General features: G+C 34.5%; 1 protein-coding gene across 8 annotated transcripts in view; it reads right to left on the bottom strand.

The window, feature by feature from the left end:
* PAN3 (poly(A) specific ribonuclease subunit PAN3) overlaps window positions 1-25,555 on the bottom strand; it is a 129,028-nt gene that overhangs the window by 70,899 nt on the left and 32,574 nt on the right. For 6 of the 8 annotated variants that reach the window (XM_034665013.1, XM_034665014.1, XM_034665016.1 and 3 more), the window contains one exon: window positions 18,554-18,715. The exons of the other annotated variants lie outside the window; for them this stretch is intronic. In XM_034665013.1, coding sequence (XP_034520904.1) covers window positions 18,554-18,715 — 162 coding nt within the window. The remainder of the gene's footprint in view (window positions 1-18,553; window positions 18,716-25,555) is intronic. 8 annotated transcript variants of the gene reach the window in all.

Genomic DNA, 25,555 nt, shown 5'->3' with positions numbered 1-25,555 from the left:
GAAATGTTAATCTGGGCTTAATTAAAATATACTAAAGAGTGAAATCTCTTTAGCTGTCACATCTAAGACATGAAATTCTGAAGAAAAAAAAAAATCCAGGCCTGATCCAAAATATGGTTTCCAAAGAGAAAAAAAAAATCCTGTGTGTGTGTGTGCGCGAGCGTGCGTGTGTGTGTGTGTGTGTGTATTTTAAACATCTCAAATTCTAAAGTTTTCAAAAACAGTGGCATGTTTTATAAAAATATGGTCAATTCCTTAATTTCTGGAAAAATTTCTAGAAAAATAAGTCCATGCATTTTACTGATATACTAATCCCCAGTTCTAAGGAACAAATGGCTACTAACAGGATCACTTCAGAGCTAAACCAATGTATTTCAGTTAATCTTAAATCTATCTTAAAAGATGAGAATCAAGATAAAAGTAATCAGTATCTTGGTAAGAGTCCAGACCGCCTAGGAGAGATGGAGACTTCAGGACTACAACATTACTAAGAGACAGCAAATTTAGACAAAGAGAATTATATGTGTATACAAAAAATTTTAGTAGCATATTCCTGAGAATTAGGTATTACTCATTTTCCACATCAGTTATATCTTATGACTGTGAATAACAGACTGGTTTTAAAGCTGAGCTACGCTAAATTAAATCTATTTTATATTAATTTGAAAGCCTACTTTTAAAGGATCCTATAAAGGAGAAAAAGGAGGGAAAGTCTATTCCACCATTTCCAAACAAATCATATATAAAATGTCATTATGATCAATTTTAAAGAGGCTCCAAATTTATTAGAAGTTATTAAAATTAATGTTTAACTATGAAAATTTACACACTAAAGCTTTACAGATTCAACAACCAAAGATGCAAAAAACCTACCCAACAGTGAGTTTTAATTAATAAGTGAAAAGAAAAGCCTAAAATCCTCCCTCCTTTCTCTTTCCTGATTTAAGACGGCAAAGCATTTCCCTTGAGGGGATGGTTTGAGTTTATTTTACTCAACCCTGAGTATTTGAGATTAGAGAAAAAGTAAATGGATTTAAATTGCAGAAAAAACAATTACACAGGATTTAGGTACAACACAAAACAAAATCTAGGAATAAGAGAGTAGAGCTATTATTAACAGGTAATATAAATTTTTATATTATCCAGCCAGATTAGAGAACCATCAAAAATATTTAAAGTAATAATTAACAATTATTATAATGATGAGAATACTTTTTATGATGCAATTAGTTAAAATAATAACTACAATTAAAAGATGCATTCTTAAAATGACCTTAATTTTTTGGTTGAAAATAGAAATACGGGCTTTATAAAGTAACAAAATAGTATATGCACACAGCTTTAACATGTTAAAAAGAATAATGTTTTTAAAAATAAGGCAAAACTAGTTAACTAAAACCAGTATATCACATTAAAAGAAATAACTGTTCATCAGAAAGTAAACAATTTCTTTTAGCTTTAGGAGGTGAAAGGTACATCTAGAAAGAACACTCAAAGACTTGGGTTGTATAAATCTTCTAACTTCAACACCCCTAGAGAGAATGGAATAAAAAGTTTTATTATTCCTGCCCTATGATTTTCATAATTCTTACATAACTATCTAGTATATGCTCCTATAGTATTATATTTGTTATTTCATATACAGGTAATTATATTTATAATCATAATTCCAATTTCTATTCTAGTATTTATATTTTAAATCCTAATTTTAAGCATTCCCTAAACAGCTCTAAATGTGTGTTTGAAAAAAAAAAATCAATGTCTATTCAAGTCAAGTAACAGACATTCACTTTGGGAGAATTTATCAACAAAAACAGAATTCCAGGTTCTCATACACTTAAATTTACACAACAAGCATGCCAAAAACAACCAAGTACTTTTTATAAATTGACACCATCCCCCAACATTTAGCTATGATCCCTACCTATACTCTCTAAACAGAAATAGACTAAATCAAGAGTCCTAACATTTAGTTTAAAAAGTACTGTTGTCACTGTTATTATACTTAAAATAAATCATTAACATTTCAATGTAGACATCTCACCCAACCAAAATGATAGAGTATTTCCTATCCGATAGGGTTTTTTAAACAAATGAAGTTATTTTCTGATGAGGTTTCTAACTAAGGTTTAACACAATTTTATGCTTTTCTACTATTACATGATCCCATGGAAACTGTTACTTTTAAAGTAAAATTCAGTACTCACTACTCTACTGGACTTCACTACAAACAGAACATTTATTTAAGACCACAATAAACTAGTCCCATAAATTAAGGGACTAATTTAAAATGCAACAAAATAAAAAATACAGCCATTAAATGTTTTTAAAATTAAGTAGAAAAAAAGGAAGTTTATATTAAATGAAAATAGAACACTAAGTCTTATGTAGTATTTCTCTGCAAATATGTCAAAAAGGTCTGTAAGAAAACCAAAGTTGTCTTAACATATGACTGAGAAACCACTAATGTTCTTGAGTATTGTTCAGGTTTTTAAAAATCACATAATAAACCCATAAAACTTATTAAATACATTACATGGTACAGCTCCTTATAATGAGCTCAATTTACCTTCTTGTCTTAAGGGCTTAAGTTGCTATCAGTAATCTTTCTACTCCCTGAATGAAACATGACCTTTTTCTTAACAGCTTTATTTAGATATAACTGACACACAAATAAGCCACACATATTTAAAATGTGAACTTTGATAATTCTGGTCATAGGCAGACAACCAAGAAACCATTACCCAAAATCAAGATAATGAATATATCCATTATGACAAAAAGTTGCCACAAGCTTCTTTTAAATCCCTCCCTCCCATTCCTCTCTATTCCCCTACTTTGGTCTTGAGGCAACTACAGATCAGCGTTCTGTCACTATAGATTAATCTGCATTTTCTAGAATAATATGAATGAACCTTACATACATATTTATGTGCTGGTTTTTTGCCTAGCTTCTTTCACTTGGCAACATTAAGATTCATCCATGTCACTGCCTCTTATCAATATTGCATTCCTTTTTTACTGACTAACATTCAATAACATCAATATACCACAACTTGTTTATCTTTTCCTCTGATGGGCAAAGGTTGTTTCCAGTTTTGGGCTATTAAAAACAGAGGTGCAAAGAACATTCATGTACAAGTCTTCGTGTGGATATGTTTCATTACTCTAGGAAAAATACACAGTAGTGAATGGCCTGGATACATGGTATGCGTATATATAACCCTTTTAAAAAACTGATAAGCTGTTTAACAAAGTGGCTGTACTATTTTAATATGTCCACCAGCACTCTGTGGAGAGATCGAGCTGCTCTATGTACCCAGGGACATGTGCTTTGGTTGGACTTCTATATTTTAGACATTTTAATAGGTGTGTAGTAGCTCAATATGCTTTTATTTTGCATTTCCCAAATGACTTACTTGCCACTCCGTGTCTTCTATCGTGAAATGTCTATTCACACTTCTGCACACTTTTACTGGATTTGTTTTTCACTGTGGAATTTTGACAGTTTGGGATAGAAATCCTTTGTCAGATATATGATATACAAATATTTTCTCCAGGTCTATAATTTGTCTTTTCACTGTCTTAACAGTATCTTTCAAAGAACTGAAGTTCTTAAATTTTGATGAAGTACAGTTTATAAAATGTTTAAGGGTCATGTATTTGGTGTTGCATCTAAGAAATACCTGCCTAACCAAAGGTCACAGATACTATCTGTTTTCTTCTGTAAGTTTTGTGGTTTCACGTTTTACATGTAGGTCTAAGTTCCATTCTGAGTTAATTTTATAGTGTGAGGTATGGGTCTAATATTTTTTTCATATATTCAATTATTCCAGCACTGTTTGCTGAACAGATCATTTTTCTTCCACTGAATAGCCTTTGTTACTTTGCTGAAAATCAACTACTTATTTGAGATTACACAAATCTACAGATCAACTTGGTAAGAATCAATATCTTAACATTCTTGAGTCTTCAGATCCATGAACATGATATATGTCTCCATTTATTTAGGTCTTCTTTAATTCCTCTCAGGAATGTTACAAAGTTTTCAATTACAGGTCCTCAGACCTTTGTCAGATTGATCCCTATTGTGTTATTTCTGATATTATCATAAATTACATAATTTTAAAATTTCAATGTATTATTATTTGTTGCTAGTACATATGCACCAGTTTCCTGGTGACAAATTACCACAAACTTGATGGCTTAAAACAACAGAAACGTACACTCTTCTGTTTTTTGGATGCCAGAAGTCCAAAATCAAGTTGTTGGTGCTTCCCTCGAGAATCCATTCCACGCTTCTCTCCTAGCTTCTGGTAACTGCCAGCATTCTCTGAGATTCCTTGGCTTGTACATCACTTGTTTCTGTCTCTGTCCTCACATCACCTTCTCCTGTGTGTACTCTGCCTCTGTCTTACCAGGACACTTGCCCCATTGTTCTGGGCCCACTTAAAATAATTCAGAAAATTATCTCCAAATCCTTAACTTAATTACATCTGTAAAGACTCTTTTTCTAAATAAGGTGGAATTCACAAGTTCCAGAGATTAGGACATGAAACTTATCTTTATGAGTTCATAGATATAGCTATCTAGAATATATATATATAGTATACACACACACAATGTATAGACTGATAATATCCAGTAGTATATTACTACAATATAATTATGCTAACTATATATATGGTATACATACTATTATATGTGGTATATGATACTAGTAATACACACACGTCTTTTCTGACTAGTGCATGCTATAACTTTAAACCTATTTTTGTCTTTATGTTTAAAGTGGGGTTTTTATCAGTTTCATATAGTTGGATCTTACTCTTTTGTTTTTTAAATCAATCTGAAAATCTCTGCCTTCTTGTTGGGACATTTAGGCTATTTACATTTAATGTGACTATTAATATGGTTAGATTCCAAACTATCTACTATCTTGCTGCTCTTTTTTTCTATTTGTTCTTTGTTCCCCTTTTCCTTTTCCTGCCTTCCTCTGGAATGAACTGATTTTTTAAATTTTCTTTTTATTTCTTCACTCAGCTTATTAGCTATCACCCTCTGTTGTGTTATTACAGTGGCTGCCTTAGGTTTTATAATGTATATATTTAACTTATCACCAACTATCTTAGTCTGCTAGGGTCATAACAAAATACCATTTACTGAGCAGCTTAAACAAAAGAAATTTACTTTCTCACATTTCTAGAAGGTGAGAGTCTAGGAGCAAGGTGCCAGCAGAGGTAGTTTCCCCTGAGGCCTCTCTCCTTGGCTTGCAGACAGCAAACTTCTTGCTGTGCCCTCACAGCAACAGGCCTTTTCTGTATGCCCATGCACTGCTGTTATTTCTTTGTCTTCTAAGGACATCAGTCATTTTGGATTAGGGCCCCATCCTTATGACCACATTTAACCTTAATTATTTCCTTAAATGCCCTATTTCCAAATACAGTCACGTTAAGGGTTAGGGCTTAAACATGTATTTAGGGGAGACACAATTCAGTCCCTAACACCAACTATCATCCAGTCTTAAACTACTTCACATATAGTGTAGTATGTTTACAATAGTATACTTCCATTTCTACTCACCCAGAATTTATGTTATTATCATCACGTTTTAAATCTATTACATTATGAACCTAGTAAGAGATTGTTACTATTTTTGCTTTGAACAAGTATTTTTCAGAGACTTAAATTAGGGGGAAAGTTTCTTATATTTACTCATGTAGTATCCAATTCCAGTGTTCATTTCTTTGTACAGATTCTGATTTCCATAGGCTTTTGTTTTCCTTCTGCCTGAAATACTTCCTTCAATATCTGCTGATGGTGAATCCTTCAACTCTTGTATGTTTGAAAGAAGTGCTTATTTTGCTTTTTTAAAAAATTATTTCAAAATAATTTAAGACTCACAACAAGTAGTCTTTGCATGTCTACTGATTTTTAATTAGATGCCTAAATATTATTACTTTTATCTTGTTGGGTATTGGGTATTTTTTTAAATATTACTATAAAAAGTCTTGAGCTTTGTTCTCCATCATAAACTGTTTAAAAAGTAGTCTGATCCTTCAGGTCTTGTTTTTAAACTCCATTAGGAAGGGCCAGGGCAACACTTATTTTAAGACAATAATTTGGGCCTACTACTAGGCAAAAGACTTCCCATTACCTTACTGGTGCTTCATAAATCATGATGTTTTCCATGTTGGCTGGTGAGAACAGAAACTATACTTGGTCTTGTATGAACTCTGAGAATTATTTCCTGTGATCCTTTTTGGAATTTCTTCTTCCAGCTCAAGTAGCCTCCTCACTCATACCCTCTGATCAGTACTCAGCTGAAGACTCAACAGTAACTTTGCAAGTGTCTAAAGTTCCTTCTGTTTATGAACTCTCTTCTCATCAGTATTTTTTCTTGTGAACTATAACCTTCTGTGAACCTCCAGTTTGGTCTCCTCAATTTAATAGATCACCAGGCTCCACCTGACTTCCCACTCCATGCACCAGGCCTTGAAACTCCCTCCAAGCAGTAAGCTAGGCTCACCTTTGTTCCCCATCTATCAGGGATGACTGTCCTCCACTGTCTGATATCTAATGTCTTGAAAACTGTTATTTCATATACTTTGTTCAGCTTTTTAAGCTGTTTCTGGAGGGTAAGTCCAACACCCATTCTTCCACCTTGGCCAGAAAACAAACCTAGTAGTGATGTTTTCAAAACAATAGGTATCCCTAATTTGATCAATAAATAAAATTTAGCTAACTCCTCATTTGGTTAGGCAAAGAGGTACTTTGCAACTATCATTTCAAACAATTTGTGAGCAAATCTATCACTTCCCTATTAAGCTGTGTTTTCAAGTTTTGTTGTGCTTTCTATATCATCTCTTTCCTAAACAGATAAATTATATCACAACTAACTATCCTTTTGATAATGCAGATATCTTTGAAGCATCAAATCATGGTATCTATTCTACATCCTAAATATTTCTCAAATTCAACTATTTCTTTTTTTTTAAAGATTTTATTTATTTATTTATTTGAGAAAGAGAGATCACAGAGGCAGAGGGAGAAGCAGGCTCCCCACTGAGCAGGGAGGCCGATGCAGGACTCGATCCCATGACCCTGGGATCATGACCTGAGCCAGGCAGACACTTAACCGACTAAGCCGCCCAGGTGCCCTCAAATTCAACTATTTCTACCTCTGTCACCATCAGTGCCCTAGTCTACACCACCATCATCTCTACTCAGGTTTACTGCAACATCATCCCAATGGACCAACTAGACTCCAATCTTGCTCAACTCCAATCCATCTTCTATTTTTCAACCAGGATTAAAGAGAGTAAAAGAGAAAAGCAGAAAAAAAGAAAAGGAAGAAGAGGAGGGAAAAGAGGAAGGGAAAGTGGGAAGAACGGAAGAGAAGGGGAAGTTCTGTTTAATGACTTTACTGATGAAATCCAATTAGACTGAAGAGATCAAGTCTGGACTTCTTGACTGAATTAATCAAAAAAAAAAACAGGATATGAAATGTTGGTATTAATCTTAGCCTTACCTTTTTTCTAAAACCAACTCTGATCTACCATCTTTACTATTCTTCCCTCTTTGGAGTTAACAAAAGAGCCCAGCCAGGACAAATTCAAAAGATTTATGTCCAAGGGGTGTATGTGCGTCTGTCTGTAGATCTGTCTGTTTCCTGGCAAGAGCAAAGAGCAGTGAATTATTTGGGTAGGTAAAAGAGGGGATACTGATAATGAGGGAAAAAGGCAGGAATTAGCAAGTATTTTGCCTTGATAAAATGATCTACCAAGGATAAAAAGATGAGACCCAAGGACATAAAGAACAGCCCTATTCAGAGCTATTTTTACCAGTCTTCAGTGTTCATAAGCAATACAGAATAAAGAGGAACAGGGTGAAATGGAAAGGAGAAGTTAAACAGCTAACCAGACCCTCCAAGTTCACATTTCTACAAGGTTCTTTTGAATTTAATGGGTTGTTATTTCCCCTTATTTCAAGCATATCCAAATATGGTCAATTGAAAATTTATTATCAAAATATATACTCAACTTCTGGGTTATTCGGAAACTAACCTGTGTAAGACCAGCAAAATTTCACCTTGTAAGTTAAAAGTTAACATCTAAAATACTACTGTGAAATTAGACTACTATCTCAATTTAAAATTTTTCTGAAGCAATTTGAGCCCTCTGATAAACACTCCGATAGAGGAAATATGATTTCCAAATAAATCAGAATCGAATTGGTGAAGACCGTGGAAGAAAGCTGATTACTAATGCTTCCAAGAGATACACTTCAGTGTTGTTTTAAACAGAAGTTCTCCTATTTCTAATTTGATTATCTTTAAAGTTAAGTAGCATCAGTACATCAGAACCTACAAGTGAAAATTAGTAATAAGCTTAATATTATGATAGAGTTAAGCAGCAAAATTTTCATAAGCTCAGCAAAAGTAATTATATATAACAGCTTGAAACTATGGAAACATAAATTTCCAAAAAAAGTACTCATTAGTCCATCCTTTACAAACTTTGTCATAAACAGGTAATATTCTAAATGCTGTTCTTGAGAACAGTTTGATAATATGCATCAAAATGAAAAATAAGCTGTCCTAGTACTCCCATATGTAAGAACCAGAGCTAAGGAGAAAATCACATATGCAGAAAAAATTAAGTTTTGCATGTATTTTTTAAATTTATGATTTAAAAAAAAAAGGAAGTGACTAAAATATCTCTTGGTAGGGATTCAGTCATGTGGATTTTGGTACCTTAAATGGCATGTAGCCATTAAAAATCATGTGAATTGATATATTTTTATTTACAATGAAAAGAGGTCTACTGAGTAAAGTTAAAATAAAAATTAGGCTACAATACAGCAATTACACTAAATAGCTATTTCTGTAAAATGGTGTACTTATGCCTAAGAGAAAGGGAAGAAGGGGAAAGAGGGAAAATGTGTGTGCACGTGTGCACATGTATATAAAAGGATGCTAACTAAAGATGCTCACTAAAATGTTAAGGGAGACGTCATCTCTGGGTGGTGAGGAAACTGGAGACATTTTTGCTTCCTTCCCTGTACTTCTCTATAGGATTTGAATTTTTTTCTATTAAGTATATATAATTTTTACAAAAAAGTTGTAAGAAAGTTTGATTTGTTCATCATAAAGTCAATTACACAGTTCCCTTTTCTATGCATATTATCATCAATGAACAGCATGGTGTTCACACACAAGAATTTGCGTAAAATATGAAATATTAACTTGAGACCAATAGAATCAATGTATATAAAAAGGCAAAATCTGTGTACAGTGTATAGAAGACATTTTCAAACAAAAAACAGGTGAACTGCTCCTCTTCCACTTGAAAGTTATTTATATGTTACACAAGTTCCCCAATAGCAGTAATCATTAATGGTCACAGAGGCATTCACCTAGCTCATTCTCAATATTACTCTACCTATTTACATGTCAATTAACTTAAGAAAGCTTAAAAAAAATTACTCTCCCTAAAAAAAAGTAAAAATATCCATTCAGGTCAGTTAATGAGTAGTCCAGGACAATGAGATCATCACAGCATTCCAAAGAGGCAAGAATTACTATATAGCTATAACTATTTTCTATATCTATGCACAGTTTCTACCCATAGCTATATAATAGTAAAACCTATTTGCCACATTGCACAGTAAGAGAGATTTACTTACAGTCATTCTCTCTAACCAAGAACTCTGCCATATTCAGTCACAAGATTCAAGATATATTAAGATTTTTCAAACATTTTTCCATAATGACAGTTTTTGTCATTAAACTGTACCAAAGAAAATGCTAAGAAACTGCACAAAGCATTAAATTTCAGGACTACCATCAGGCCAAATATTCTTGTCGCCAGATAATCACTATTCCAGGTTCATTCATTCAATTATTTGAATAGCTAATACATAGAAGATACTGTGCTAGGCACTATAGAGAAGAAAAATCTATAAAACATAGGCATTGTGTTCTAGAAGCTCACAGATGGGCATTTCACAGGTATAATGCACCCTGAACCTAATTCCGCAATCCCAAGAGCTCAGAACATCCAGATATCAAAAAATATTAAGTATTTACATTGTGCCATATACTGTTAGCCTTTAAGACAGGTTATATATAGATTAATTAGAGCAATATAAGTGCTAGGGAAAGGTGAACAAATGCTTAATGCTGATTAATTAGGTCGTAAGACTAAATGCTCGAAATGAACCCTAAAATACAAGTTTGCTGAGTCAGGACAGAGAGAAGGGCACAGCAAGCAAAGCGAATGTTCAAAGACAATGTTCAAAGGAAGAGGCAGAAGAGCATGATACTCTTCCTGGTACTACAAATAGTTCACCAGGTCTACAGCAGTTATCAGGAGAGAGATCAACAGGTACACCCTGGATACCCATCTGAAAGATCTGAATTTTATTCTAATGACAAAGCTAAAAAACAAGATCATATAATCAGTCAGGCAGTGGTTTGAAAGTTAAGACCAGAAGCAGGAAACCAGATAATAACAGTCTTACAATAATAACAATCCAGATAAGAAATGAAGATGGATCTAAATTATAACTCAGTAATATTAAAAGTGAAGACAATTTCGAAGTAGTCCAATCAACAGAACCTAGTGGCTGAATGATGCGACAGATGAGGAAGATGAAGGAGGCAAGAAAAACTCACAAGTCAGACAACTGGGTGATATCAATAACCAAGACAGACAGCAGACATATAGTTGTGAATGAGTGTGTACAGACATGTGTGAATAAGGTTTAAAGGAAAAGATGTGATGTCATTTTAGACATAATGAATTTTCAAAGTCTTTTTTTTTTTTTTAAGATTTTATTTATTTATTCGACAGAGATAGAGACAGCCAGCGAAAGAGGGAACACAAGCAGGGGGAGTGGGAGAGGAAGAAGCAGGCTCATAGTGGAGGAGCCTGATGTGGGGCTCGATCCCATAACGCTGGGATCACGCCCTGAGCCGAAGGCAGACGCTTAACCGCTGTGCCACCCAGGTGCCCCTTTTCTTTTAAAGATTTTATTTATTTATTCGACAGAGATAGAGACAGCCAGAGAGAGAGGGAACACAAGTAGGGGGAGTGGGAGAGGAAGAGAATTTTCAAAGTCTTATGCCATATAGATGACATTCTGAAGAAGCTCATATTCAGAGTGAATGCAAAGGACTGAGGGGATAAAAAAAAAAAAAAATACCAAAGTCGACTATGAATAGGGAGTAGCTGAAGTAATGAAGATCTGCTGAGATCCCTGAGGGGCACTGTGTGGAATAAATAAGAAGAGAGTGAAGGACAGAGCTTGGGAGAGTTCCTGAGGGCAAGGCAACAAGAAGTCCTCAAAAGAAACAAATAAAGAACAGTCTAAGAGCTAAATTCAAAGAAAGAGGAAAGATTAGCAATGTCAAATGCATCAGAGATTGAGTAAGAACTGGTACTTTGGGTAGTTAGGAGTTTCAACAGACCGGTGAAAGTGAACGACAAAACAATGGGAATTGAGGGATGAATTAAAGGTAAAAAAAAAAAAAAGTAGCAACAATAAGTAGTAAGCATTTCTCAAATTTTAATCGCAGTTTCCCAAACATACTGACCCTAGAACATTTCCTCAGGTGGCACTCCTTACTCCCGGGGTCCTAGAGCAAAAGAAAATTAAACATGGCATGTTCACAAGCTAGGAGGAAGAAATCATTGTTGAGGGAGACATTGCCTAAAACTGAAAAGGGATAAATAACAGAATAAATTGTTAGAGGGAATAAAGAGATTCTGAAGCACATAGTAAAGGAACAACCGTTTGTCCGAGACAGGAGGAAAAACAGGAAGAAAAGTTATGAATAAAGAAAATGCTGTCCACAGGTTGAAAGCTACCACATGAGACAATTCATTCTCATGCCCTTTTTCCCTCCTGTGAAGTACACAAGTCACTTACTCAAAAGTGACAGAGAAGGGGTGAGGAGGAGCAGAGTGTTAAAGGCTTAGAACAGCAGCTACAAAGGAGAAAAGACGTGGGTCTGGGGTCAGAAAGCAGTGCATACATACTAATGCCATTTTAGCTGCATGAGAGTTCTAGAACTCTTCAAAGTCCTAAGGAACCCTAAATAGAAGGTTTAAGTTTCAACCTTATAAAATTCCAATCCATTCCACTCTAAAGCCCAAATAAGCCCATCTTCTACGGCCCAAAGTCTAGAAATCACCTGAAATAACACTAAAACTCAGCAAGTAACTAAAGATTGAGATATATCTGATGATTCTCAAAAACCTCCCTGGGATCTTAAAAGTACCAGTTAACGAGCAACTAGAATTCACAGGAGAATTTGTGGGCTAAAAGATCTTAATGTGAGCATTCTTCTAACTAAATACTTTTTATAAGAAATGCCATTTAATCAGACCACAAGGAGGGCAAATGCCATCAAAAGAGATGTTGACAAATATAAATCTCCTAATACAGCCAACAGTCCAATCATTCTCATTCATTTACATCACTCTGGGGGTAAGCTAAAACAACAGCAACACCAATAATTTATGATCTATAACCCATTATTTCCAAAAGTCTGAGACAAAATGAATATGATTTTATTTAACATGTCATTACTTTTAGGCCAATCTTAACCTGCAATACCCTGAGAAGTTAACAAAGCCATGCATTTCCCATCCTTTTATTTCAGTTAACACCTAATTCTTTTTTTTAAGACTTATTTATTTATTTATTTGAAAGAGAGGAAGAGAGAGCACGCATGCAGGGGGAGGAGCAGAGGGAGAGAGAAAATCCTCAAGCAGCCTCTGCTGAGAGTGGGAGCCAACACGGGGCTTGATGGAGAGAGCACAACTCCAGCTGAAATCAAGAGTCGGACACTTAACTGACAGAGCCACTCAGGCACCCCTTAACACCTAACTTATGAGAAAGATGAGAACACACTGTTATACCTTTAAAAAAAAAAGCATTTTTAAACTAATTTTTAAAAATATTCAAGAGAGTTTGCATTAAAATGTGAGCCCCTAAAAGATAATTAACGTCACCATCTCATTCTACACATACATACACACACACACATACACACACACACACACATCCCCACACACCATGATGTCATATACATCTAAATATAACTGATAGCACCCTAAATAAATATAAACAAAGACCAAGTTTAGGAGTGATAAGGTGAAACTGACGGAATGGAAATTTATTTCATATCTACTATGTGCTTGGAAATTTGAATCCTCACAATTCTGTAAGGTAAGTAATAAAACATTTCAATCCTAAACAATGGTATTTGAACTATATAATCATACAATAAATTAAAAATTTGGAAATTGACATATAGATTGGTCAGGCAGAGAAATGGGTAAACAACCTAGGCAAAGACCGAAGAAAGATAAAGAGAATTTACACTTAGGTTAAATAAAGTACTACTGATGTGGAGTCTCAGGTGACCTTCCATCTACCATCTGCTTCGTGTTTGAGCTAAGATCATGAGAAAAATATAAAATGGAGAAGCTCTGTGACTTGACAATAGTGTCAAAAAGTAATTAAGACTACTACCAGGATCAGAAGATTAGAAAGTATCAAGAATACTTGGATAATGTTAAACTTTGAGTTTTAAAAAAATAGAAGATTCTCTAACATTTCAAAAGAAATCACTATCCTCTGTTCTAAATCAATTGTGATAAACTAAGCAACAGTAATACAGCGGCTATAAATCCCAGCACCTATGATCAAAATTTTTTAATATATAAAAGTATTAGAATAAATTACCACAAATTGCATATATAGCCTAATAAAAGGAAATTAAACAAACATTTAGAGGTAAAATACATTAAGGGTACAGAAATAGTAACAAATACATGCTCAGTCTCAAATATTTACAATCCAGTGGGAAAAGGCAAACAAGTAAAGAACTTAATATAAAACAATGAAATAACTCTTAAACAACACCAAGTATTATAAAAACGGTAAAAAAAAATTTTTCAGGCAAGTATTCAGAGAAGGTAGTATTTGAGTTAACTCTTGAAGGAAAAGGAGGAAAGATTTTTTTTGTTCAGGCTCAGTTAACAATAGTAGAGAGATACAAAGATACAGAGAAATGACAACGTATTTCATATTATATGAGGTATGAAAAGATTCCATTTGATTAGAATTTAGTAGTGTGGATGGTTAGAGAAATACCCCAGATAAGTAAAACAGATCCTGAAGAGATCTGACAAAAATTATTCAGAAGATACCCTTAGAGTATAAACTATGTCAGTAGTGTTAAAAAAGGAAAGAAGAGGAAGATACTGCAGAATTTTAAAGAATAGGGATTAGAGGCAGACAACATAGTAGGAAAATCTCAGATTTAGAATTAAATAGATCTGGACTAGAATTCTAGCTCTACTGGTCATTAACAATAAGGTCTGGGGCGCCTGGCCAGCTCAGTCAGTGGAGCATGTGCCTCCTGATCTCAGGGTTAAAAGAGTTTGAGCCCCACAATGGGTCCAGACATCACTTAAAAAATAAAATCCTAAAAAAAAAAAAAATAAGGTTTTTCTAAATTGCAACTTACATTTGTCAAATGGGGATAGTATGTCATTATTGTAGCAAAGTCTTAATATGATGGCAAATAAATTGTCCAATGCACTGTCTTTCAATGAACAGATAGTCAATCTTCAATAGTTTCCTTTTTTTTTTTTTTTTTTAAAGATTTTATTTATTTATTCGACAGAGATAGAGACAGCCAGAGAGAGAGGGAACACAAGCAGGGGGAGTGGGAGAGGAAGAAGCAGGCTCACAGCAGAAGAGCCTGATGTGGGGCTCGATCCCACAATGCCGGGATCACGCCCTGAGCCGAAGGCAGACGCTCAACCGCTGTGCCACCCAGGCGCCCCCAATAGTTTCCTTCTTATAATAAATGGCAGAATGTGAGAGATGAAAGGGGAGAAGTTAAGATATGTAGCCTCAGTGACTGGACTGGGAAGATGATAAAGTCATTAAAGTAGAACTACAAAAGAAACAGATTTAGAAAATAGAAGAATGCATGAGTTTTAGACATGCCAAATTTGCAGTGACAGTGGGATTACATACCTACGTGCAAAGATACCAGAAAGCACAAAAATCTGGAGTCTTGAACTCAGAAGACAGCCCTAATAGAAATAAAATTTTAGGTCCTAGGCGTACAAGGGAAAGCAAAGAATGAGTGAGCCAAGAACAGGAGCTCACGAGGAGCCAGGGGTAAAACAGAAAGTCAAGACTGCAAAAAGGAAAGTTTCAAAAAAGTGAGGTGGCCAGCAGTTTTAAGTATTGGATAAAACTGCTCTATTTGGTAATTAAGGAGATCTCTGACAAATTTTGAAAGCAATTTCAGCAAAAAAAAATTTTTTTCAAGATTTATGTATTTATTTGAGAGAAAGGGAGCACGAGCGGGATGGGGGTAGGACAGAGAGAGAGGGAGGAGAAACAGGCTCCCTGCTGAGCAAAGAGCCTGATGTGGGGCTCCATCCCAGGACCTCAGGATCATGACCCCAGCTGAAGGCAGACGCTCAACCAACTGAGCCACCCAGGTGCCCCAATTTCAGCAAAATTTTGATGACACCAAACTGCAGACACTGAAGGAATAAATGGGTGGTAAAGAAATCAGAGAAAAGAAAAGAATCTATTCCAAGAGTCCTCAAGTGGGAATTCCACAAACATAGTAATGGAGACCTGATGAACATTATCAATATTTCAACAAAGAGCTATATGAAAAATAAATTCAGCCTTCACCACACTATGAAAAACTAAGGAAAATAATAAATATCTTTGATTCTTTAATTAGCATATTTTATATATATGCATATGTATTTTTATATGTATGTATTAAATGAAAGCATGAGTCACTGTTTTACAAATGGTAAGCAGGCTTTCTCATATTATGAGATTCTTGATGGAAAATTTTAAAAAAAGATTATTAAGTACTAAAAGACGGAAGGGATCATGGAGCTCTTGAAAGAAATCCAACACTGAAGAGAATAAATGCAATTATGAATGATTCAGGTGGAAACCTTCAGAGAAAGTTTCTGTTGCTGTTTTTGGTTAAGGGTTTTGTTGGTTGGTTATCTTTTGTTTTCAGAAGTGGAAAAAAACCGCTAAAGATGTTAGGTTAACACTAAGAAATCAATGTAAAGAAATGTTTCCAGTTCCAGAAGGAAACGTAATTAAAGGTCACGGAAAATCAGGTGGAATCACAAGGAAAAAGGACTGACCTTACCAATCCCGCAATTATGTATAAATTACAATCTATAGATAGAAAACATATGCACTCTCATCCAAAAACAAGCTGCCCTACAGAAGTTCAGTTAACCAGTTAGATAATTAAGCCAACCACAGCTCTAGTTCAATAGAGGATATATCACATAGAGGTTAAGAGAATTTAAAGTCTGACAAACATGGGTAAAAAGGTCTGCTCTTCTACTGACTATTATTTAACTTTAATGTTACTTAGCTTCTCTAAAGATGTTTCTGCATTAACAGTAACAGTTCCTCTCATAAACTATTAGGAAGACCAAAAGAGACAATATATGTAAGAGCTTAGTACAGTGCCTGGCACAAGGTAACCATTTAAGAAACACAGCTATAATTACTAAAATAAAATACAAATAAACATTTCTCTGACTTCAGGATTGAGAAGACCTAAGATTTAAAGGAAAGGAAACAAATGAAACCGGAAAGATTAATGTATCTGTCTACTCGTATTTTTTTATATTGTGTAAAATTTGGGGGGACAAATATGTTAAAAAGCATCATACAAAACTAAAAAAAAAAGGTAAATAATTGATTCACATAAATTAGTTTTCTCACACAACAAAAAGATAAAAACTCCAGTTTAAAAAAAAAAAAAAAGGTACTGTCATACTCCTTGCTCTGCATAAACAACACCAGGTACCCCGTTTAGGAATCCACAAATATAGTAATGGACACCAGATGGATATTTTTTAATACTTCAACATGTGACTGATATTGTGAGGTGATACTGTCCTTCTAATATCAGACCAAGCTACTAAGGCATTCCTCATGTCCTTAAAGGAAAAGAACTATTTGAAGTATAAAATAATAGTAGTAGTTGAAATAGGAGATTCAGATAATACAAATTCAATCTTTCACACATTGAAAAGCTTATCTATTATAACCTGTTTAAATTAAAAATAAAACATAATTTCTAGCATATATTCTTATAGTAACCTAGCGATTTTTCAAGCTGTGCTAAAAAGAGGTACCTCAAAACCTGACAATGGAATAAGATGGGCACTTGTGGAAAGGCCAAGTGGCTATATCACTATTTTACCCCACAGACTACAAGCAGTTCCAGTTCCACTTGTATTGGTTCTTATATAGTTAGGGTCCAGTGTATTCTCAGACTTTTTAAAACTGAAAAATAAGTCTAACAATCCACATCAAATCTCTCTCTTACCAATCTAAAAAGACAAAAATTCAGTGAACTATATTGCTATTCATAATTGACATATTCAAAACTTTCCAATGAAATTTTAAGTATATCATGATGTGGGCCCCTTCCCCCCCGCCCAGGTTTTCCTTACCTTTAGAAAATACTACGAAAATTTCATTTGGGGCAGATACTATGTTTTGTAATATTTTTGGAGTGACTCCTTTATTTTTGTGTCCAAGGCAATATAGATGTTGCTACGGTATTAATACTGAACAGACCAAAATACTGTGGAACCCCTTCGTAACACGAGGTTGGTGACAGAAATAAAACCAAGTTGTTAACTTTGTTACAGCTTTTCTGTGTGTGGTATATGTGCGTGGGATTACAGACTTTTGGCTAACAATATATACTAAAAATACCCATGTATTCAGAAAGTTTGTGAAGAAAGATATTCTTCCTCCATCTAAACTGAAATTTAGATTAATAATCTATATTATATCATTATCAATTTTTTAAAATGAGAGTAGTTACAATACAAATTAAAACTGAATCTAATTCAAATTATTTCACAGGTACTTCAGAATCTTATTCAAAAGCTAGTCTTTGAGTTATAAAATCCATTTTCATTATTCAGTACTGATAAGGAAGAGTCAAGACTGAAATGTACCTGCCTTAACTCTCTGACAGCATACTACTAAAGCTGGTTTTAGAGCCAATACTTAACAAGTTTGTTTACATACAATTTTTATTTAGTAAAAATGTACAAAAAGTAAACTTATGAAGCTTCCTGTTATTCAGAGTGCAAATAAATGAGGTTTTCCAAAATAAATTTTATGATTTTTGAATATAGCACCCTGAATAACTTTGCGTATTAAAAATAACTGAACTCATATCTGTTAACAAAATCCAAAGGGGAAAAACTAAATTTAATAAAAGAATAGGAAAGTATACTACAAGCAGAGAAAGTTCAAAAAGTCACGAAAGTCATTTAGTTGGCTAATGGGCCACTAACCTTCCTGTGATTTAAAAAAAAAAAAAAATCACCTAAGGATATCAACTAAGCCATCCAATCTCATACCCACCACCCCACACAGACACAGAAAGCAACCAAGATATTCACTTTCAAAAAATGTCTAATAAAATTATTTTTACCTGTAAATTGTTTTCTGTGACTCTGTTCCACCAAACCATATTGATGGGTACTCCTGATTTACACCTGTCAGCAAGGCAGCCAATAGGGTTCTTTGCTTTTCGTGCCTTTGATCCCATCGGAACTAGCCTCTCCTCCAGCATCCCCAGGCGATACTTCCTTGGCTAGGAAAAAGAAGGAAAGAAACCAGGCCACTCCTAACATCCCCCACACTAATCTAAACTAACATAACTAACATACAGGTGATATCAGGAATGGTGGAAGAGGAAACAAGTAAAATTTCTAAGACACTCCCTCTAATGTCCTTATCACCACCCACCATTTCCCACCCCCGCCCTCAATACACACCTCTAAAATAACCCACAGTCCTAATAGGCTGAACAACATATTGATATAAAGCAACAGATGTTTCAGAAGTATACATTATAATTCGATATTATAAAACCTTAATGAATAGAAATTAACTTAACAGCAAAGTTAAATGCTTTGCAAAATTTTTTCCACTGGCACTTACCTATTCTCACTGCAATACGAAGAAATGCTTCGAGGGCACCAAATACAGGTAAAAAAAATTCTCCGAACTGTATCTTTTTCTGCTCCCATTTTGCTACCTTATTTCCTACTGAGGAACTAACCCCACTTAAAAGAAGCATCTAATTCCTAAGGAATGGATTTTTTTTTTTTTAAATTCTATGCACATTAGGTGAAAGTAGAAGTCATTGTGTCTTAGGTGGGCATTCAACTTAAGGTACTAAATGAAGTAAGCTCAAATTTTTTTAAAAAAATACACAACTTTCATGGGTCTTACAAGTATACCAGTGATGTCAACAGATTGATATTAAATAGCTTGTCCAATAAAAGCATGAACTCATTGGCAAACATCATAATACAGTTAGTGAACAATCTCTATAGTGGCTAGCAGGCATTTTTATATGTGAAAGTTAATGATACTTTCCACCATCTTACCTCTCTTATTTATAGCAAATTTGCACGAAATTATTATCTTTGTGGGAATTTGTATATATATTTTTCCCTTTAAGGAATGCTAATCATTCTTGGGAAGGTAACTAATTTAAGACCTGAAATAAGAAAATCTATGTTTACTCACTGTTCTGTCCTACGTCTGCTAAAGCAAATAGCTAAAATTAACTTTCTTCAGAGAAAGCGTCCTAGCCAGGCAAATATATAAAATATAATTTTGGCCAGGGGAGACAGCTACTTTGAAGAAAACACTTGATTTCTAAATTTCAAAATGACCTTGCAAATAATGCCTGTGGAAATCATTCTACGCAAATTAGATTCTAACTACAGAAATGGGCCTCTACTAGTAGTCTTTGATTTAAGGGGAAAAAAATTAAACTTGCCTAAGAAAGGTAACTAAACTACCTACCAACCCAATAATTATAGCAGTAGATAAAGTTTTATGAGGCTAAAATATTTCCATCTCTATGCACTCTTGCACCAATTCAATTACCCTTTATGTCTACATCATAAGCAACTTTTGTGGATAAGAATAAAAATGTACCCACAAGAACAATATTATAAATGAAAGAATTTTAAAGCAAGTTATTTCTAGTAATATAGCTCACAACTATAAGACTTTGATACACAGCAAAAATACTATGCCTTAATTAAGTTTTCACTAATTTAAAATTTGTATTTTAGAAAATGTCTGGGCTAAAGAATATCCTAACTATCAAAAAAGTTCAACACATCAAAGAATATGTATTTAAACAAAACAAAAACCTATCAAATAGGATTACTACAAGGGCACCTAAATTCCAGTCATATTTGAAACCAAGAAAATGATTGCTCTAAATGATCTTCTGTTATTCAGATCCTTCACAAATATAGACATGCTTTTGAGCTGGTTATTACAATAGCACAATTTATTTTCTTATAGCAGTGTACTAAGCAATGTAGAAAAAAAAAGTATTTAAATAAATCCAGTGTAGCATTCTCCCTCCCCAACAGCTCTCATTATATGTTTCTCATTTTTCCAAAGAAGAATTCATCACTCTTCTCTCCACCCCAACCCTCAAAAACCTATAATTAGCCTAACGCCTTTCCTCTTAGACAAAGGAGATCCCCAAACATGTGCCATTATAGATTTAACTTTCTTCAGTAAATAGCCAGAGATTAAAATCTAATTCAAAAGCACAACCTACTATGTGATACTGAATGAAAAGACCTAAGGTATCAATACCATTTAAATTACCATCATAAGCCAAAGAAGGCAAAATGACATCTGAAAAGTGATAGCAGCAATAGAAAGCATGAAGGTAAGGCAAAAAGATTACATATAGAAGTTTCACTGCACAGAACATAAATCATAGTAAAATCTCAACTGTAAGCTAATTTCAAATTACTTTAGCTATTATTTATCCCTTGAAGAAAAAACTATATGTTCAACTAAACATCTAAGAGACTACTTTGTATCAGGAACTGTTCTAAATACTTAAAATACAATGATAAATAAAACATACACCTTTCCCTCAAAGAGGATATAACGTAGTAGGAAACAAAGTCATGCAAACAGAACATACTCATTGTGATATAATAAATGTATATATAATTAAGGTACCAATAGGGCAGAGACAGAGAGTTCACAGAGAAGGCGAATGAGATTCTGAAAAAGGACTAAGTATGCCTAGATGGAGGGGGGCAGGGAGAGAGAGGTACTGTGGGCTAGGAAAAACGTATAGGTAGAGGCACACAGGCACTGTGGTGTTTGGTTAAGTATTCGGTCTACCCTTTAGAGGGGGCTAACATTTAAGAGCAAAAGATGAAGCTTCAAAGCAATGAAAGGACTTTAGACTTCATTCCATGAGCAATGGGGAGCTCTTTCTTGAAAGCTTCTGAATGAAAATTGAAGTGGAAACAGGCAGACAAATTCGTGGACTCTGACAGTAATCCAGGTTAGAGTTTCTCAACCTCAGCACTATAGACTTTGGATAATTAATTCTTTGCCATGGAGGCAGTCCTGTGTACTGTAGCATGTTTCGGCAGCATCCCTGGCCTTTAACCTCTAGATGCTAGTAGCACCACAGTCCCAGATGTGACAACCAAATATATTTTCAATGTCCGGGGGGAACAAAACTGCCCCCATTTGAGAATCACTGGTGTAGGTGAAGGATGTGAACTCAAGGGAACTGAAATGGGAATAGAGCTAATAAGGCCTGGTTGGGGAGAGACCTGCTAGGTTAATAAAAACTAAAGGTGACTGGAAGAGGGGGCTAAGGAAATTGGAGAAGTCAAATAGAAGATGAAGAAATAAAAGGGACAAAATTTTATGGAAAATGTTCACTAACCCCTAAAGTTATTATCCTAAAATTCTGAGTTCTATAAGATCCAAACCCCTCTACTCCAGAGCAAACAAAAGCAGCACCCTCTTTCCCCTCCTTAGTTTCTCGTAGTCCTTTCCTAGACCAATCTTGAGAATGTGAGTTAAAAAAATCTGGTATGTCCCCTTGTTGATCCTCCATTCTTGATAGCCTTGCCCCTCCATGGAATTCCAGTTACGGAATGGTAGCATTTGTAAATGTTGTGTCCCATTGGTAAATAACTAGCTTTTCTACCCCACATCCTAGTAAGTCAATATTGTACGTCAAAATTCCCAATCTCTTTTTGCTTCTGGAGTAAAATATCTAGCAGGGCCTGAAACCGTCCCTCCCACTCTTTCCCCTCCTCCCTCTAGTTATTCAATTTTTACTTTAAGTCTCAAGATTTACTACAATAATGAATTTTTAACATTCTTCACAAAATCTAAATAAACAGAATAATAAGAGAGTAGTTGAAAACAGTTTTACCCTTTATACCAGGCATTTTTAAAAAAAAACAGGTTAGGCTTGAACAGAAGTATTCAAGTATCCTTTTATATTCAAACTATAAAAAACCTATGAATCTTTTGGAGATGTTATTAAAATAAAGATTCTAATTCAGTAGACCTAGAGTGAAGCCTGAGACTATGCATTTCTAAAAGGCTCCCAAGACTGCTAGTACTGCTGATCTGGTGACCACACTTTGAGTAGTCAAGTTCCAGAGAATGTCAGAGAAAAAAAGCTAGATAAGAAACAACTACTGGTCCAGACAGAAACTGAAGCCACTCCCTGAAATAAAAAGAGAGAGAAGTTCAATAGCTCAACGTCCCAAATCCTTAAAGCTTGACCTAGATACTTAGAGCCTTCAAGACCGTTACTCATGTAGCCCCCACAGCCCTGGCTCTTCAAAATTTCTTGCCCTGGTTCATAAAAGCCATTTCCAATGGTTTAGGTCTAAAGGAAATCCACCTTCATTCCTTACAATTGAGGTAAGTCTCTATGTCAAAAGAAAGAACAGTAAAAGTTGATTTTTAGGACTGTTTGAGTTCAAAAGCCCAAATGTACACACATTTTTTACACATTAATTCACTCAATATTTCAGCATAAGGCTCTATGCCCTTCTTCCTAGGAATACAAAGCTAAGATATAGTCTCTTCTAAAATTTCACAGTCTAGCCAAAGAAAAACCTATAAATACCATGCTCGTAATAGAAAATGCAGTTAAAGCTACCAGGTAACAGACCAATTTTTCAGTGCACAATTCTTTTGGTACAACTGCAAAACAACAATGCTTTAACGATGCACTCAACAATGCTTCTACAATGCTTCATATTACCAGCCATATGTTGTTATATATGTCTTTACCTAATTAGTAATAAAATAGAAATCAAATTGTTTGTTATCCAAGTACAAAGAGTTTCCAATACCCCGAAATTTAAAAACTCCTTTTGAACATCAAAAACATAATTTTGCCTTCACCCTTTATACTCTGAAACTATGAATGATGATTTAAAGTTACTATGAATGACATTTTTGGATGATTTGCATTTTATTAATCACAACATCTTCATATACTTAGAAAACAGTGGTACATATATATGAATTATCTCCTTTCAGACAATGCTTAGTAATTACATTAGTTCATTACCTTTTGTTGTAATAACTCAGCAACCTACCTCCTGCCACTCCTGATGGTCTCAGGTCCACTACTAGAAACCTCCGGTCTAGAATTTACTACACATTTATCTGAAAACAAAACTGCATTTCTTTTGTAGCCTCTTCTAGCTCACAATTGTCTTTCCCTCAATTAATTAAACGTCTTGGTATTGTAGCATATCTGTAATTATGAAAACTAAATATGAGATTGTAATTTCGTTAATTCGGTGATCTAAAGTCACTGGGAAAAACAGACCCCAAACTGAATAAAACCACTGGAATTTTTTAAATCAAACAAATTAACTAATTTTCATATAATCATCAAGACAGGGAACTATACCTCTGCCTAACTTATTACCTGGATTTTAAAGGTACCTACGTCCAATTAATTTAGAATAGTAAATCCAGACCTACAAATCACTGTAGCATGGGCTCCAATCATTTTCTCCATAGGTAAAAGACTTAAAAAGTCAAAAATAGAGCAAGCCAGCTGCAAAGATTATGCTGTATTTTGTCCTGTCAATTTGTTATCATTAATTGTGGGCTTTTTGTGAAAACATATTAGGTTCCTTAAGTTTTCATTGATCAAATAAAAACAAGAGTAGGATGCAATAGGCAAGTCAGTCTATAGAAAAACAGGCTCATTGTTAAAGACTCAGGGGCAGGTTAACATCTGTAATTGAAAAAGACCTTTTAATTTGTGGAATCAATGTACAAGATGACAGGATGAAAACAGAGGATGCTAAGTAAAAACTGATCTAAATTATATCAAATAAAGCAAAAAAGGATTTACATACACACACATATTTTTAAGCTCTACTATGAGTCAGTCCCCTAATATTACCTGCATAAATTTAGTAACACCTACAAAGCAGTCATTACTTTTGTCCTTAAAACTGCAATATTACAATGGAGTTCTATCCCTACAAAATCAAGGTCAGTTGGAATACCCTTACTAATAAGCAAGGCCACATTCAATTTCAAAAGAACCAGAACACCAAACTGCAACTTAAATTTTATTCTTTTACTTTAGAATGGAACTAGAATATAAAATGTAGAGAAGTAAAATACCATGCCAAAGTTATTTTAAGTGAATGTGAGTAAACGTGTTTAAGTCATGAAAGTTACTTCCACAACAAACGATCAACTGTAATAATTTTAAGTTTTTATAATGTGTTTTGGTACCTTATCAAAACCAAAGATCATGCTAAAATGCCTATTCGCTTGTTAGCAAAAGTTCCCTTTTTATTTATTTATATGTGTTCCCTTGCTTAAATTCAATCTAGAAATGTAACAGAGAATCTTCAGATCTGCTAAATAATACACTTGGTATTACTCTACTATACTCTAATATACCCTACTATAATTGAACTTAAAGTAAGGTAGTGGTTAATCAAAAGTTATCTCATACACATTCAGAAACAGACAAACACGTTTTAAAACTGCAGAATCATAAGCAATAGAAGACTGGAACAACTACCATTTTTTGATAAAGCACAGGGCACTATGCCAAGCACTTTATACCCATTAAGGTATTTAATCATCATATTTCTAAGACTGGCACAATGGTCGAACCAACTTCACAGATGAGAAAAGTGAGGCTTAGAAGGAGTTAAAATAAGTTGCCTATAATCTCACAACTAACATAACGTCGGGCTCTGGAGTTTGTACCCTTAACCATGATATTCTACCTCCAATCTGAAGAAAGCTATTCCATATTCTATAACATTCCTTAACATATGTCACTCATACATTATTCTAGCTAATCCTAAAATGACCAAATACCAATTTCTAAATGAAATTTTGAACCGCTGGGTGGCACAGCGGTTAAGCGTCTGCCTTCGGCTCAGGGCGTGATCCCGGCGTTGTGGGATCGAGCCCCACATCAGGCTCTTCCGCTATGAGCCTGCTTCTTCCTCTCCCACTCCCCCTGCTTGTGTTCCCTCTCTCGCTGGCTGTCTCTATCTCTGTCAAATAAATAAAATCTTAAAAAAAAAAATCTCTCTTTGAATCTAACTGGCACAGATGG

The sequence above is a fragment of the Ailuropoda melanoleuca genome, chromosome 7 (genome assembly GCF_002007445.2).
Source record: "Ailuropoda melanoleuca isolate Jingjing chromosome 7, ASM200744v2, whole genome shotgun sequence".
NCBI classification, from domain to species: Eukaryota; Metazoa; Chordata; class Mammalia; order Carnivora; family Ursidae; genus Ailuropoda; species Ailuropoda melanoleuca.
This window is presented reverse-complemented; position numbering and strand designations above follow the sequence as displayed.